The 14,502-nt window shown below is 48.2% G+C and overlaps 1 protein-coding gene across 3 annotated transcripts in view; it reads left to right on the forward strand.

The window, feature by feature from the left end:
• The window catches only part of MAPK4 (mitogen-activated protein kinase 4), a 147,088-nt gene that overhangs the window by 90,371 nt on the left and 42,215 nt on the right, over positions 1 to 14,502 (forward strand). For all 3 annotated transcript variants that reach the window (XM_079109470.1, XM_079109471.1, XM_079109472.1), the window contains exon 2: positions 1,230 to 2,639. In XM_079109470.1, coding sequence (XP_078965596.1) covers positions 2,094 to 2,639 — 546 coding nt within the window. In that variant the 5' untranslated portion in view covers positions 1,230 to 2,093. The remainder of the gene's footprint in view (positions 1 to 1,229; positions 2,640 to 14,502) is intronic.

Below are 14,502 nucleotides of genomic sequence, written 5' to 3' on the forward strand. Positions count from 1 at the left end.
AAACTACAGAGTAGAGTTGCTGAATGTTTGAGTCATCAGAAGAGTCAGGGCACGTTGACAACAACAACCACAGGTGGCATCTGTTGAGTGCTCACCAAGTTCTAGACCCTTGGCAAATTCCCTTCATTAGAAGTCCTGGGGTGGGGGGAGGATCTGATTATTTACTATTTCAGATTATCTGTGCCCCTAAATTTAGCCCCTCCATTGAGTTTACCATTGTTTTGCTTCATTTGTAATTGCAGAGTTACAGAGTTCAGATGGAAAAATAGCCCCTTGGTGGCAGGTAGTGGGAATGAAGAAACAGTTCAGCCATGTTCAGTCCTTGGAGCTGGACACAGTGTTCTTTCTGTGTCCGTCAACTTTATGAACTTAGAAAACCTGCCACTCTCTTGGAACCTACCATGTTGCCTTTGTTCAGAGTTCTGAATTGACATTGCTAGTTTTGCAGTTTTTTTTTTTTTTTTTTTTTTTTTTTTTTTTTTTTGCCTCCCCATTTATTTCCTATGCCTGTAATTTGAGTCAGCGACCACCAGAGGGGGGCAGTGAGGCTTGGATTTAGGTTCCCATCATCCAAAAGAATATAGCTTATGTGCCAGCCCTGATACAGCATGGGAAAATCTGTTTCTGGGCTGAGTTCCTCTTTGTGGGTGGGAATATAGTTTCCTTGTAATTTGGTATGTGTGCTTCTGCCACCTACATGGAATGCATGCAATACAAATGTCATTAAATCTCAGTCCATACCAAATTCTCTCTTAAAACTATTCAAAGATATTTGCAACTGGGTAAAGAAGAAAGAAAAGGGACCCACATGGAAAAACAAGATGCTCGATTCTGTATTTTCTGTCTGCAACTGGTTCCTTTTGACTCCCACTTCCTAACTAGTGCTGAGGAGTATGTTTGGAAAGCGTCACAAATTAATTTTGCAAAGGTCAGAAGGGATGACTCCCACCCACGGTCTGCACGTGTCAGCCTTGGGGGAGCAGGCGTTGACATAAAAGGCACACCATCTGATGGTCTTATCAAATCAGCCGGTTTTCCCTCTCTGCCGGGAAGCGATGTGCACAGCAGGAGGGGCAGCTGAGCTGTGCAAAGCCGGAATCCCCTGAGCAAGCAGTGTTTCAGCTGGCTGGACAGATCAAATAACACTTGGGCTGGTTAACAAAAGGCGCAAGTGGGAAGGTGTTGGGAGCTGGAGTGTGGAAATTTACCCAACGTTGTTTCTTTGGCAGGGAAGGAGACTCGGTCTGAAAGATGCCAAGTTCCTGCAGCCCCTCTGTATGCAGGGCAACAGTCTCGGTGAGGTGGCGTGGCTGAGTGGGTGAAAGAGGATGCTGCCCACCCAAGTCTCCAGAGGATCCACCCTGGCAGCCGAGCTCCCCTTGAACTTGGGGCATCGGTGTAAACTGGTCTAGAGCTCAGGAGAGGCATTTGGCTTTCTCTAGCTTTTTCCTCAGGACTCATCAGACTAGTTTGGGATTGGGAAGCTAAGGGGAGCTGGCAGAAGTAGAAGGAAGCCCCGAGAAGCCTCCAGAGCCCACTGACAGGATCCCTTCCTATTGCCCAGAACCCAGAGGCACAGAGGGAGGCTGTGATATGGCTGAGCTTGGGACCCTCCAGTGAAGGAACGCAGCTCAGCCAACATCTCCCGTATGTCAGCCAGAAAGAGCTCGTAACAAAGAAGGATTCCAAGAGGAGAGTTGCTGCACATTTTACTCTGAGATCCATGGTGACAGAACACGTCACCACCCCCCAGATAATCATACCAGATTTTCCTTCTAAGATGCTAGATTTGAAAGAAACATGAGCCATTCCAAGCACCGAGGAGGGTTTGGGAAGCATAAGAGTTGGTGGACAGCCGTCCCCGCACTAGCAAGGAAAGCAGCCTGAGCCGTCACTGTCCACCTCTGTGAGCAAGGACCTGCGCTGCTCTTGCCTCCAGACAGCTGGTGGCAGTGGACCTCACCAGGAGCAAAAGCATTCCTCAGCTGTGGGACTTGACAGAATGAGGAGTGCTGGGGAGGCCACCAGCTGGGACTTGGCCTTTCCTGACTGCCCCTTCGTCACACGGGCAGCCCCAGACCACTGAGCCAACAATGGCCGAGAGGGGCGACTGCATCGCCAGCGTCTACGGGTACGACCTGGGCGGACGTTTCGTGGACTTCCAACCCCTGGGTTTCGGTGTCAATGGGCTCGTGCTGTCGGCCACGGACAGCCACACTTGCCGGAAGGTGGCCGTGAAAAAGATTGCCCTGAGCGACGCCCGCAGCATGAAGCATGCGCTCCGGGAGATCAAGATCATCCGGCGCCTGGACCACGACAACATCGTGAAGGTGTACGAGGTGCTGGGGCCCCAGGGCACTGACCTGCAGGGCGAGCTGTTCAAGTTCAGCGTGGCCTACATCGTCCAGGAGTACATGGAGACCGACCTGGCGCGGCTGCTGGAACAGGGCACACTGACCGAGGAGCACGCCAAGCTGTTCATGTACCAGCTCCTCCGTGGGCTCAAGTACATCCACTCCGCCAACGTGCTGCACAGGGACCTGAAGCCCGCCAACATCTTCATCAGCACAGAGGACCTCGTGCTCAAGATAGGGGATTTCGGGCTGGCGAGGATCGTGGATCAGCATTATTCGCACAAGGTAGGTCTGGCTGGATGGCTGTCGCCTGTGGCCCATCGAACACGCACACTGTTCCATAGGGTGTCCTTAGGTTCTCAACTGTGGTCAGTATTGGGGGGAGGCTGGAGGGTGCTGGAAAGGCCTGAAAAGCCATTGGGGGTGAGCTGGTTCCTAATCTCAACTCTACCACATGGCCATGGCCAATAATTCTGGGATGTACAAGTAGAAGTTTGGACTAGATACTTTCTAAAGTTTCTTCGAGCTCCAAACTCTATGGCTTTGAAATTGTGGTTGGTCAATTTGTCTTGCATCCCCTTAGCTCTGACGTCTGCCCAGGACCCTTTCCAAGGCTCTCCACCCTATGAGCCTTATGCTCCTCTCATCAAAGCCAACCAATTCTGTGTCACTTCCTCTCAGTCTGTGGACGGTGGCCCAAATGGCTAATGTGATAAACTAATGCTCATTATACATTAGCCAGCTCATTCCAGGCCTCCTGAGCTCTGTGACACCCTCATCCCTCAGTGTGAAAGGAAAGCCATAAGGGTCAGGATGGTTCTATTAATAGCCCCAGTAGTAGATAACTAAGTGGTCCCCCAGCTGCAGGGATCAGAGATGACCTGGCCGTACAGGTGGGGACACACATGTCACTCTGACCTTTGTTCTCATGGCCCAGACCTCCTGAGCCTCCCTGACACATGCTTTCTTCAGGTGCTGCTGGTTCTCTGACATTTTGTCTGTTCCCCCACCCCAGGTTCCTGCCACTCTGGGGCACCCCTGCAGTAGCATGTCATCAGGTACTCCTCTACAGAGCATGGGGGACAGGCTGGTTTTCAGCCTCCTCCTCAAATCTTTGTACCTTGAAATTTTTCATTTTTTAAAAAATTTTAGAGTCCTGGAGATAGAACCCAGGGCCTTGTGTTTTCTGGGTGAGCACCCCACCACTGAGCTGCACCCCAGCCTTGCATCTTGAAATGTTTTACGAGAGAGCAGAACACCCTCTAGAAAGCAGTGCTCCATAATCTGTTAACAGCCAAGGGATGGGGGTGGGTCATGGGTAGTGAAGGTGGCTCTGACCTTGAACGTGCAGCTGCCCTTCTGAGGCCCACTCCTGAGTGCTCTTTCCTACATAGAAAGGCTCCAATCTGCCTGCAGCAGCCACCGGGGAAGGGCATCCCTGACAAGGCGGGCAGGTTCCCTGCCCCACCAGCCAATTTCAGACCCCAAAGCAACCTAGCTGCCTCTGGGTCAGTGGTGCCACAAAATACTTTGCAACCTTAACTTTGAGTGTGTCCTCTGCCCAGACTGCAACAGCTGAGACCTACTTTGTAGGTAGGAAGGTCCACAGTAAAAACAAACACATAACAATAATAAAAACATACCCTCTTTGTCTTCCTAACATCTGAGCAATCTCAACCTGTTCTTTCCAAACAATCAAACCAACTGATTAACCCAAATCAGTTTTTATTGTTAAAAGACCCAGGGAATCCACAATAATTGTATCTGGGACACACAGAAATCACTTCTGCAAAGGAATAAGCAGTACATGTGGGAATCACAGTGTGATGAAACAGACTGATTTAGTAGTGTTACAGGGAAAGAGCTTCGAATGACACATAGTAGGACTTCAGTCAAGTCAGGGAAGATGGTTGTCGTGGTGAAGATTGCTGTAGTAATTATTCTTACGAGTGGCCCAGTGTGAGCAAGCACCACCGTATGACCGTCAGGGCTCTGGGTTCCTTTCTGACCTTACGAGGTTGGACGTGGGTGGCCACTCACCTTCTAGGGCGCCAGTTGCCCTGTCTTTGAGAGAGATAGCAATTCACACCCTGTCTGCCCCTCTGGCTGTGTCTGAGAATCAGAGTGGATCAGAGTGTAGACATCTTTGGGAAGCAGTAAGGAGCACATCCATTCATGTCATGGCTGTTTGCTAAGCACCCAGCAAGCCCAGGCCCAATGCTGCAGGCTAGGGACAGACGAGGCTCCAGTGACTGGCCATAAGGGCTATGCCAGCACTGTTGTCTGTCACTGCCACTTCCCCCTGGGGACTTTCATTTTCCCCATACAGAGGAATTTAGATATTCTGACTTAACTCTTGTCAGGCTCTCTTCAAGAAAATTAGCTGTAGGAGGTTAGAAAAAAATAATTGGAACCCGTTACTAACCCAGGAGGAGCTCAAATCATCCCCACACCCTGGGTTTGGCAGGTGCACCCACCCCCACCCCTTCTCCTTCATAAGCTTTCTGCTTTTAGCTTCCTGCCCTCTTCTTCCCCAGTGATGCCGAAAGGGCTTTGTATTTGGTGGTTTTATTTATCCCATGTGCATTTAAATCAGTTCTCATTTAATCCTCATAATGCTATGAGGCACTTAGGGCAAAGGGCCCACTGGAGAACAGAGAGAAATGGCTTTCTCAGGCTTACATGGCTGGCTGTGGCAGAGGGGCCCTAGAACTGAGGTCTTCTTGGTCTTGTTGTGGGAACTCTCCCTGCGCTCTCTTCTTAATGAAGTCTTCCTGGATTCTGGGTTGGAATTAATCTCGCCCTCCTCTGAACTGCCCTATTTCTTTCTCCCTTATTGTACCCTGTATCTTCTACACCAATGGTTCTCTGCTCTGTCTTATGGGTGTTTGTGACCAGATCTGTTCTCTCCCGGGCTGAGAGTCCCTTGCTTCTCGAGGGCTGTCTCTTGTTCATCTTGGTTCCCCCATGGAGTCTGACCACTGTGCCTGTAACACGGCCGGGCCCCATTGATCTCGTTGACTGTATTGAGCAGGTGGAAGAATCCTCCCTACTCAAGCTTTGCAGAAAAGACGCCGAGAGGAGAAGGGCCCTGCTCAAGGTCACGCCACCTGCACGGAGCCTCACTTCTCAGTTGTTGTAGTTGCCAAATGTGGATTCTGCTTCTTTCCTGGAATTCTTGTTAGAGTTAAATGGAAGTGTGGAGGTCACAGTGCTTTCAGATGCACAAAGGGTAGAACCACTAACGGAACTATTTGCCTGGTGATGCCAGACAGACGCCCAGGTCCGTTTACTCTCCACTGAGATATGGACACAACTCTTGACAGCATGGCCCAGGGGGAGTCATGAGGCCCTGTTCTGAGTCCCTTTCTGCCCACCTCAGCAAGCCCACTGATGAGTTCCTTGTCAAAAAGAGGCAGCTGAATGATCAGAGCGTGTTTTCCTTTAAATTTGTCCTATTAGGAAGTAGGTGATCTCAACAGAAATGAAGAAAAGTTCTCTGAGCCCTGTGCAAACTAAGAAATGTCAGGAAGCCCCCGAGAGCATTCAGAGGGCCCAGGCTGTGTGAACTCGTCCCCGTGGCCTGGAGAAAGCACCACTGTTTACCCTGCCCTGGAGGCCTCGCTGTGGCTGCCAGCAGACCTGCTTCCACAGGGTGCAGGTGGAAAATATCCAGGATGGAAAAGAAGAGGAACGGGCCCATCAGAATTTGGTCAGCCGAAGTCTTGTCTTTTGCATGAATCATTCCAGTAAGTCCAGCTTTCTGCCGGACTGGCCTGCCTTTGAGCCCAGACCCCTTTCTATGTCACAGCTGTCTACCTTCTTACTCATGTACTGTCACCTCCATTTCTCATTAGGATTCCTTAAAACTCAGCTAGCTCAGGGCTTCTCAGACTGTGGTCCTGGAGCGCAGACTCGGCTCACCTGGGAACTCCTTAGAGGGCCCATCTCAGACCTGCTGAGTCGGAAACCCTGAGGGTGGCCAGGCCATCCGTGTCCACAGGCCTCCTGGTGATTCCAATGCTCTGAAGCAATGGGCAGCCTGCCTGTGGATAGAAAGCCAATGCGGCCAGTGTGCTTGCTCTGCTGGGCACTGTGGGCAGCACCAGCTCCTCCCAGCTGGCAAGGGGAAGTTGAGGCAGGCACCTTAACCAGGAGGGGTGGCTGGTGGTGCAGCTCAGAGCACAGGACGGCTTGGCAGCTCCTGACACATCGCCTTGGAAACAGCCTGTGCCACCAGGGCACAGATTTGGCAGAGAGCTAAACAAGCCAGGGACCTACACCAAATGGAGTCCGGGTTCTGTTTAGGTTTGGTTTTAACAGTGACTCAGGTGGTAGGAGCAGTGATTTGGGGAAACATATACTTTTCGTTCTGGTGTCAATTACTTCACTAAGATGTTATTTAAAAACAAAATCACTGGTTTCACAGTTCAGTAAGATTGAGTGTTTGAGGGCTCAGCAAATCCCTGTAGTTTATTGAGGCCGTGGTTCAATTCAAGGCCCCACAGGAGGCAAAGACGGACCTGAGGCGGAGCAGATGCCGCTCACCGAGCCTGCCTGGGGGCTCTGCCCGCAGGGTTCCTCATGTTCATGGACCTTGCTTCCCCTCTGCCGGCCACTCACCTGCCTTTGGAGACTCTTAGGCCAGGATAACCTTGCCATCTGCCTGAGAAGACACACAGAAAGCGCCTCTCAAGCACACATTCCCTTGACACTGAGCCTCAGAGGAAGAACGCTCGTCCCCGCGGTCTTGGCCAGTGCCCTCTTGGTGTCCATGTGCTCATATCCTGGATGGCTTCCGCATGGCAGATGGCAAACCCCAAGGTGCAGGGAGGGGAAGGACTTGCCCGGGACCCCAGAATAGGACCAGAGTCCACAGTACTGGCTCCATGAGGGGCCCAGCCTCCCACAGAGGCCCTGAGAAAACAGGCTCATGGAAGGACACCTGGCAGAGGGACCAGCTAGCTAGAAGGTCACTTTCTTCTTAAGCCGCTAAACATGTTATTCCAAATCAGTGGAGCTGAAAAGATTTATTTAGAAAGCTATGAAATATCCCTTTTTGAAGGGGAAAGATATGGCCTAGGGATTAGAATAGAGGTTGTTCTAGAGAGTCAAGAGTCCCTGAACGCTCAGCAGAGTTGGAAAGTTCATTTTCTTGGCTTTCAGTGCCCCCTTTCCCCTGCAGAAGAGGCCTCAGGAGCAGGAGAACATTGCACACAGGCCCTGCTTCCTGGAAAGCAACCCACCGAACTCCAGGGATGGTGTTATACATCTTTAACCACTGGCACCACCCAGGCGCCAATCAATCATGATGCACCAGCCAGAGTCCTGAGGCAGGGTCCTGAGGTTCTCTGCTTCCCAGAAACTGGCACTGGATTGCCAGGTCAAGGTGTTAAACAAGGTAGCTGGGGCTTGGAGCAGCAGCTCTTTGCCGTCCAGTTTGCAGGTGTTTCATTGTAGTGACAACAGCCTAGCAACCTCACCAGCCATGCCTTTTTGCTGCCCCTCAAATCAAAACTCACCCTTCCAAACGTGCCTCTGGGTCTGACTCTCCCCTGGGGGTGAGCAGCTAATTAAACGTCCCTCCTGACAACTTCTTACTCTCAAAACCAGCTTCTTACCCACCTGGTACTCTCCTGTCAATCAAAAGTGCCACCTCTGATGGCAAGCACCAAAGCTCCAGAATTCAAGAAGCATTCGGCCTGCCAGGGAGGCTAGAGCGGAGCTGGAATTTCCTGTAGACTTGTTGGCGACAAATTCTTTGTCATCTAGAAAGTATTTTTACTTTGCTTTTATTTTTGAAGTTTTTATCTAAACTATATAAAATTATGAATGTATGACTTTTTATTCTTTCAGTATTAAAAAAATCATTGCTATTTGTCTATCCTATTGTTCTTAAAGAGAAGTCAGTTTTTATTCGTATCATTATTTCCCTCTATGAAGTATTTTCCCTCCCTCTGACCGCTTTCAGGAATTTTTCTTGATCTTTAACTTTCAACAGCCTGACTGTGATGTGCTCAGGTGTACTTTTATTTATCCTGTATGGAGCTTGGTGAATTTGTTCAATCTGTAAGTTGATTTTATCCCCACCAAACTTGGAACATTTTCAACAATTTTTTCCCTCTCTTTTTCCCTCTGGACCTTCTGGACTCTGATTATTTGTGCATTGGTGAGCGAAGCATTGACACAAAGATTTCCCAGTCTTTTTTCTCTTCTTTATTCAGAATGGACAATTTCTATAATTCTGTCTTCAATTTTGCTGACCTTTTCTTCTGATATCTCTAATTTGCTATTAAACTCATTTGGTGAATTATTTTTTTTTTTTTTAGATAGCGTACTTTTCTGTTCTAGAATCTTCATGTGATTCTTTTTTTTATAGTTCTCTTCTCATTTGTGTGCTTAAATTCCCTGTCTTTTACTCATTAAGACCATATTTTGCTGGGTGCAGTGGTGCACGCCTGTAACCTCAGCCACTCAGGAGGCTGAGGCAGGAGAATCGTGAGTTCAAAGTCAGCAACTTAGCAAGGCACTTAGCAACTCAATGAGACCCTGTCTCTAAATAAAATACAAAAAAGGGCTGGGGATGTGGCCCAGTGGTTAAGTGCCCCTGGATTCAATCCCCAGTACTAAAACAAACACACACACACACACACACACACACACACACAAACATTTTTTCTTTAAGTCCTTGAATGCCTAAAGTCTGTTGATTCCAACATCTGAGATGCATCAAGATCTGTTTTCTATTGACTGTTTCTTTTCCTTGAATTTGGTTCACGTCTTTCTACTCCTCCACATTTCTAGTATTTTGATTGTTTGCAGTCACTGCAGTTGATAAGCTGAAAGGAGTCCAAATATTACTGTCTTTCCTTGATGAATATCAATTTTTATTCTGGTAGGTCGTTAATCTGTTAGTACTTCTCCCTGGCCCCATCAAGGCTTTAGGCCAGGAGGTCTAAAGTAGTCCTTACTTAAGAGCTAGTCCTCAATCTGATGGCGGGGACCTTCTCTTGTCCCCCTCATGCAGTGTTATCAGGGGCTGCCCTCTGGCTGGGCAGGGGCTCCTCTCTCCCAGCACGCTGCTGCCTCTAATATCCTATTCTGCCGAGTTCCAAAGTAGATGCTGTTTGCTAGACATAGTCGGAGTCTCACGTTGTGCATGTGCAGCTCAGTCTTGAGTTAGGGATCTGTGGGGACCCCTCACACACAAGCTTCTGGACCTCTCCCCTGGGAAGCTCCTTCCTCTCCCGTATGCACGAAGCTCATCTTACCCGTTTCCATCCTTTCTCTCGAAGATCCTGCAGAGCCTGTTGTCCAGCTCCTGAAAACACCTGCTCTGTAGGTTTTGTCCAGGCTTGTAGCTGCCTACCACAGGAAGACAAATCCAGGACCAGGCACTCGGTCGTAACCAGAAGTGGTCAGACCTGACATTTAATGGTGGCAATGCTCTACGTAATTAATTGTTTTTGAATGCCAGATTGTAAGCACTTTGAAGGAGGTGTTGATGGCTTGCTCACCTCTGCATTTCCCGCGACATGCTCAGTGAGTGTTATTTGGTGGGATCAAATGGGAGAGCCGGGGGATTAATGTTGAATAATGTGCTCCTCCTTCCTTTATACCTGACGTTTGCTAGTTCTATGCCTTGGATGTGGTTTGTCCCCCAAGGGTTCAGGTATTGGAGGCTTGGCCCCTGGTGTGGTGATGCTAAGAGGTGGTGGAGCCTTTAAGATGAAAGGCCTAGTTAGAGGTCATTAGTCCCTGATCTTGGAAGACATTGACGTAGTTTTCATAAGACCCTGGTCAATTTTTGTGAGGTTGTTATAAAAAAGCAAGCCCTGTACCTCCTTTCACTCTGGCTTCCTGTCCCTGAATGTGATTGCTCCCTCTCACATACATTCCCATCATGATGCCATCTACCATGAGGCGACACAGCCAGTAAGGACTTCACCAGAACTAGTGCCATGTTGTTTGAGATTTCAGTCTCCAAAACTGTGAGCTAAATAAACCCCATTCCTTTGTAAGTTATCCAGCCTCAGGTACTTTGTCATAGTGACAGCAAATGGACTAATGCATCTGGCGAGAGCACTCCCTTTTGGACAGTGTCTTTAGTCTTAGCAGAAAGGATTCCACCTTCTAGCCTTTGCTCTAGTCTCTCCACTTGTCTACTTCCAAGGTATAAATGCCTCAGGAGCATGACATGGTCCTATTCTGCAGGTAGATACTCCTTTGTTTGAACCAAAGACGATTAAAAGTTGAATCAAAGCCATTTCCATTTTCTTCTGAAATGTGGCTTCTTTATTTAGCCTTTGCTATGATGATCTGTTGAGAAGACGGTAGCACAGAGGGCAAGGATCATATTGCTATGCTTTTCCTGGTTTTATTTGTTTGTTTTGTTTTGTTTTTTGCTTTTTGACTACCTTCTAGAGCAAAATCACCCATCTGTAAACTGGGGGAGACAAACCTTTGTCTCACCTCATTTGCTGCCACCCAACCCATTGTCTAAGTTGTCTCCATTCCCTGGAAAAAACTCCACACCCGGTGACAGCTCTGTCCCTCAGCTCTGTTCCCACACACTGTCCCCACATAAAATCCTTCTTACTCCTGCGGATCCTGTGCAAATGTCTCCTGTCTATGAGTTTCACACAGTGCCCCAGGAGACAATTAGTCACACCTTCTGGTTGGCCAAAGCAGTGTCCTCATGCGTGTGAGAATCTGATGACACGCCTCCTCCCAGGCAGACCCAGTGGGGCCCAGGGACAGAGCATTTTTCTCCTTCCTGGCATCTGACATTCTATCGGCCCCCATAATATGTGCTCACTAAATGCTTATTGACTATTGAACCTCTCTATTCTTTCTATTGAACCTCTCTATTCTTTCTATTGAACCTCTCTACCTTTCTATCGAATGAAGTGTAGTTCCCAAGAGCCCCCAAGATAGAGCATAATATTCTTGTCCTGGGGCAGCTTTTGAATATTTGCTGTCATCTATCATGTCCCTTTGAATCTCTGAGGGCTAGAACCCTTCATCTCTACACAATAGTATTCCAGCACTGCTCTAAGTGCTTGATGGGTGTTCACCTACTTAGTCCTCTAGGTGCTAGTTTCACCCCCATTTGACAGGTGAAGACACTGAAGTCACCCAACTAGTAAATGGCAGTTGGATTTCAAAGCCCAGCAGTGGTGGGTTCAGAGACCCTGCTTTCAGCCCCTGTGCCCAGAGCTTTAATGGCTCTCTGGACAACTGTGTTTCTAGAGCCTGCGCCACCTGGACTGCCCTTTCGCTGACCCCCTCCTGCTGGTCAGGTCCTTTCCAGAACAGATCCTATGTGATTTCATCTGCACAGAGTCGGTGGAGGTGTGACCTGTCTGCTCTGTGAATGTCACACATTCATGCTGCCCAGCTTTGGGGCAGCATGTCTCACTACAGGCTCACATTGAGCTTGTGGCCAACTGAATTCTGTTAACTCCATATTCTCTATTTTACATTTATATAGTTGTTTTTTAGCCCAACTACAGGATTTTCTTTGCCTTATACCTGGTAGAGTTCATCTTCTTGGCATCAAATTTTCCAAGCAGGAGAGAGCTTTTTGAATCTTTGTTCCCTCACATAATCTTGCCCTTTACAGCTTCATAATTTATAAGCCTGTCTTCCAGGACTTCACCCTTATCAGTAATTAAAATATGTGTGAAGAGATTAGGCCAAAGGCCTAGCCTCGTAGCCACTGGACTCTTCCCTCCGGGTTGATGCTGACCCAAAGCTAGCATTCTCGGGGTTTCACTGTCCAGCCAGTTATTGATTTACATAATTATGTAGTTGTCTTTGTGTTTTTTTTTTACTGTCCAAGAAGATATCCTTAGAGATTTAGCTAAGTGCATTGTGGAGATTCACGGACACTCTCTACAGAGCCCTCTCATTCTGCCTTAATACAGTTCAAAACTCAGCCTAAAGCCTCAACCAGCCAAACTCAAATTGCAAGACCAGCTGTAACACCTTAATTCCCAGCTACACGGAGCACAGACTGGCAAACACCCCCCCCCCCCCTTACTTAGAGAAAACCTGATACCTAAAAATCTAAACTTACGAAATCATGCTGAAGGTTAGGCCATGGTTAAATAAACTATAGTTTGCCCACTGAATAGAATGTCCATGTTATACAATGGTTTTCAATGGTATTTTTGAAGAGTTTGCAATAACATGGAAGAGTTTTATATAATAATGATGGATTTAAAGCAAAGTACAGAATTGTACTGATGGTATGATCATAACAACTTCCAAAAAGAAGAAAAGAGCTACACATAAGAAATGTACTAGAAGTAAAACTCCAAAACGTTAACAAGTGGTTAGACAACACAGTTTTTTCCCTCCTCTCATTTCTCTATAATTCCCCAAATTCTGCATGGTTGTATCACAGTAAACTTTACAGGTGAGAGTGTGGGGAAGTCTGCCCCAAGAGTAAGTTTACCAAGAATATGTCCTTTGCACGGTGGTGAACCTGAGTTATTTGGTTACCAAGAAAGAAGAGCCAGGCACACTGGCATCTGGCCCCAAAGCACAAGTACATAACCTCGTCTGCATCCGTGGCGTGGTGCCCACCCTATGGTGTATGGGAGGAGGTGTGTCATCAGATTCTCTAGGTGGAGAGGACAGATGCCGACTGGTATTTTGTGGCCCCAAGCAAGCTATTCACCTGCCTCAGGATGGCTCCATCCCCTCATAATCACGGGCTCTACTTCATGGGGCTGTGTCGACACAAACAGAATGATGTGCGCAATGCTCAGCCTGTGTCTGGCATCCGGACAGCACTCAGTAAACGGCAGCCATATTTTACCTTGACTCTTAATAGGTTCCCAGATACCCGAAGTTCCACCACTAACAGTACATGGGGGTGGTTGTCCACGCTTCCATTTCTATTCTAAGATACAGGCTAAAGGAGTGAAGAAGAGTGGGAGCCAGTGGGAAGACCATTTTGTGAACCAACTTGTCAGAATAGGTTAATGAGAAAGCTCTGGGTTTGCATGGGGTGGGGGTGGGTGGCTAACTCAAAAGGAGACCAGGATAGGGAACGCCTTTAAATTTTGACGTTTTTTTCAGTTTGTCCAAAGGCTGGTTCTAGTGCTGAGGTTACACACAAGATGTGATATTCAAATATCTAACATTTAGCCAGGCGCATTGTGCACGCCTGTTATCCCGGGGGCTCTGGAGGCTGAGACAGGAGGATCTCGATTTTAAAGACAGCCCCAGCAACTTAGCAAGGCTCTAAGCTACTCAGCGAGACCCTGTCTGTAAATAAAATATAAAAAAAAGGGTTGGGATGTGGCTCTGTGGTTAAGCACCTCTGGATTCAATCCCCATACCAAAAAAAAAAAAAAAAAAAAATATATATATATATATATGAATATAAAAGTTGGTAAGTTTGGGGACCACCAATCAGAATAGACCTTGGCAGTGACCAGTCAGAATAGATAACACTGTGAGCACCCATCACCCCTACAAAGACTAGAAAACAGGGCCTCCTTCCTAGGGGTGAGCCTCCTGAGGTCCGCCAGTGACTTGCACACCCAGGCAAATGAACGGGGACCCAGAGGCCTGCCCTGGCAGTCAGCTGCAGAGGAGAGAGGGTCTGGTCCCACAGCCGCCCAGCACTCTTATCCATGCCTCCTTCTCTTCCGGGATGTTACGTGCGCCCTCTCCTGCCCATCACACCTGACCAGATCCCCTTGTTTTGGAGGTGGAGGCATCAGAAATGAGCAGATCGTTCCTTGCTCTCCCTCCTGTGCCTTGTCTTTCCCTCCTCTGGTCCTCAGAAGACATGGCCAGTAGCTTTGCTGGCACCTGGGGCACCCTAGGGTATATGTCAAGATTATTTTTTCTTCTATACACAGTTAATGTTCTCAGAGTCAGAGGCCTGAATCTGGGGGCGGGCAGGGGGCCTGACAAACCAGGCATCTCTGGCCACTCATGCCAAAAAAATAAACAAAAGATAAGGGTGGAAAGCAGGAAAAGAACTTCCAGCAAACGGTCATATTGGAAGGCAAAGTGAGATCCAGCCTCTCAGCCCTGTCTTCCAGCTACAGCTACTAACAGGAGCTTTTTTGGTTTAAAGAGAGGAAGAGTGGGTGCAGGGGGAGAGGTCTGCATCCCTTGGCCG

This window comes from Sciurus vulgaris, assembly GCF_902686455.1.
Source record: "Sciurus vulgaris genome assembly, chromosome: 13".
NCBI classification, from domain to species: domain Eukaryota; kingdom Metazoa; phylum Chordata; class Mammalia; order Rodentia; family Sciuridae; genus Sciurus; species Sciurus vulgaris.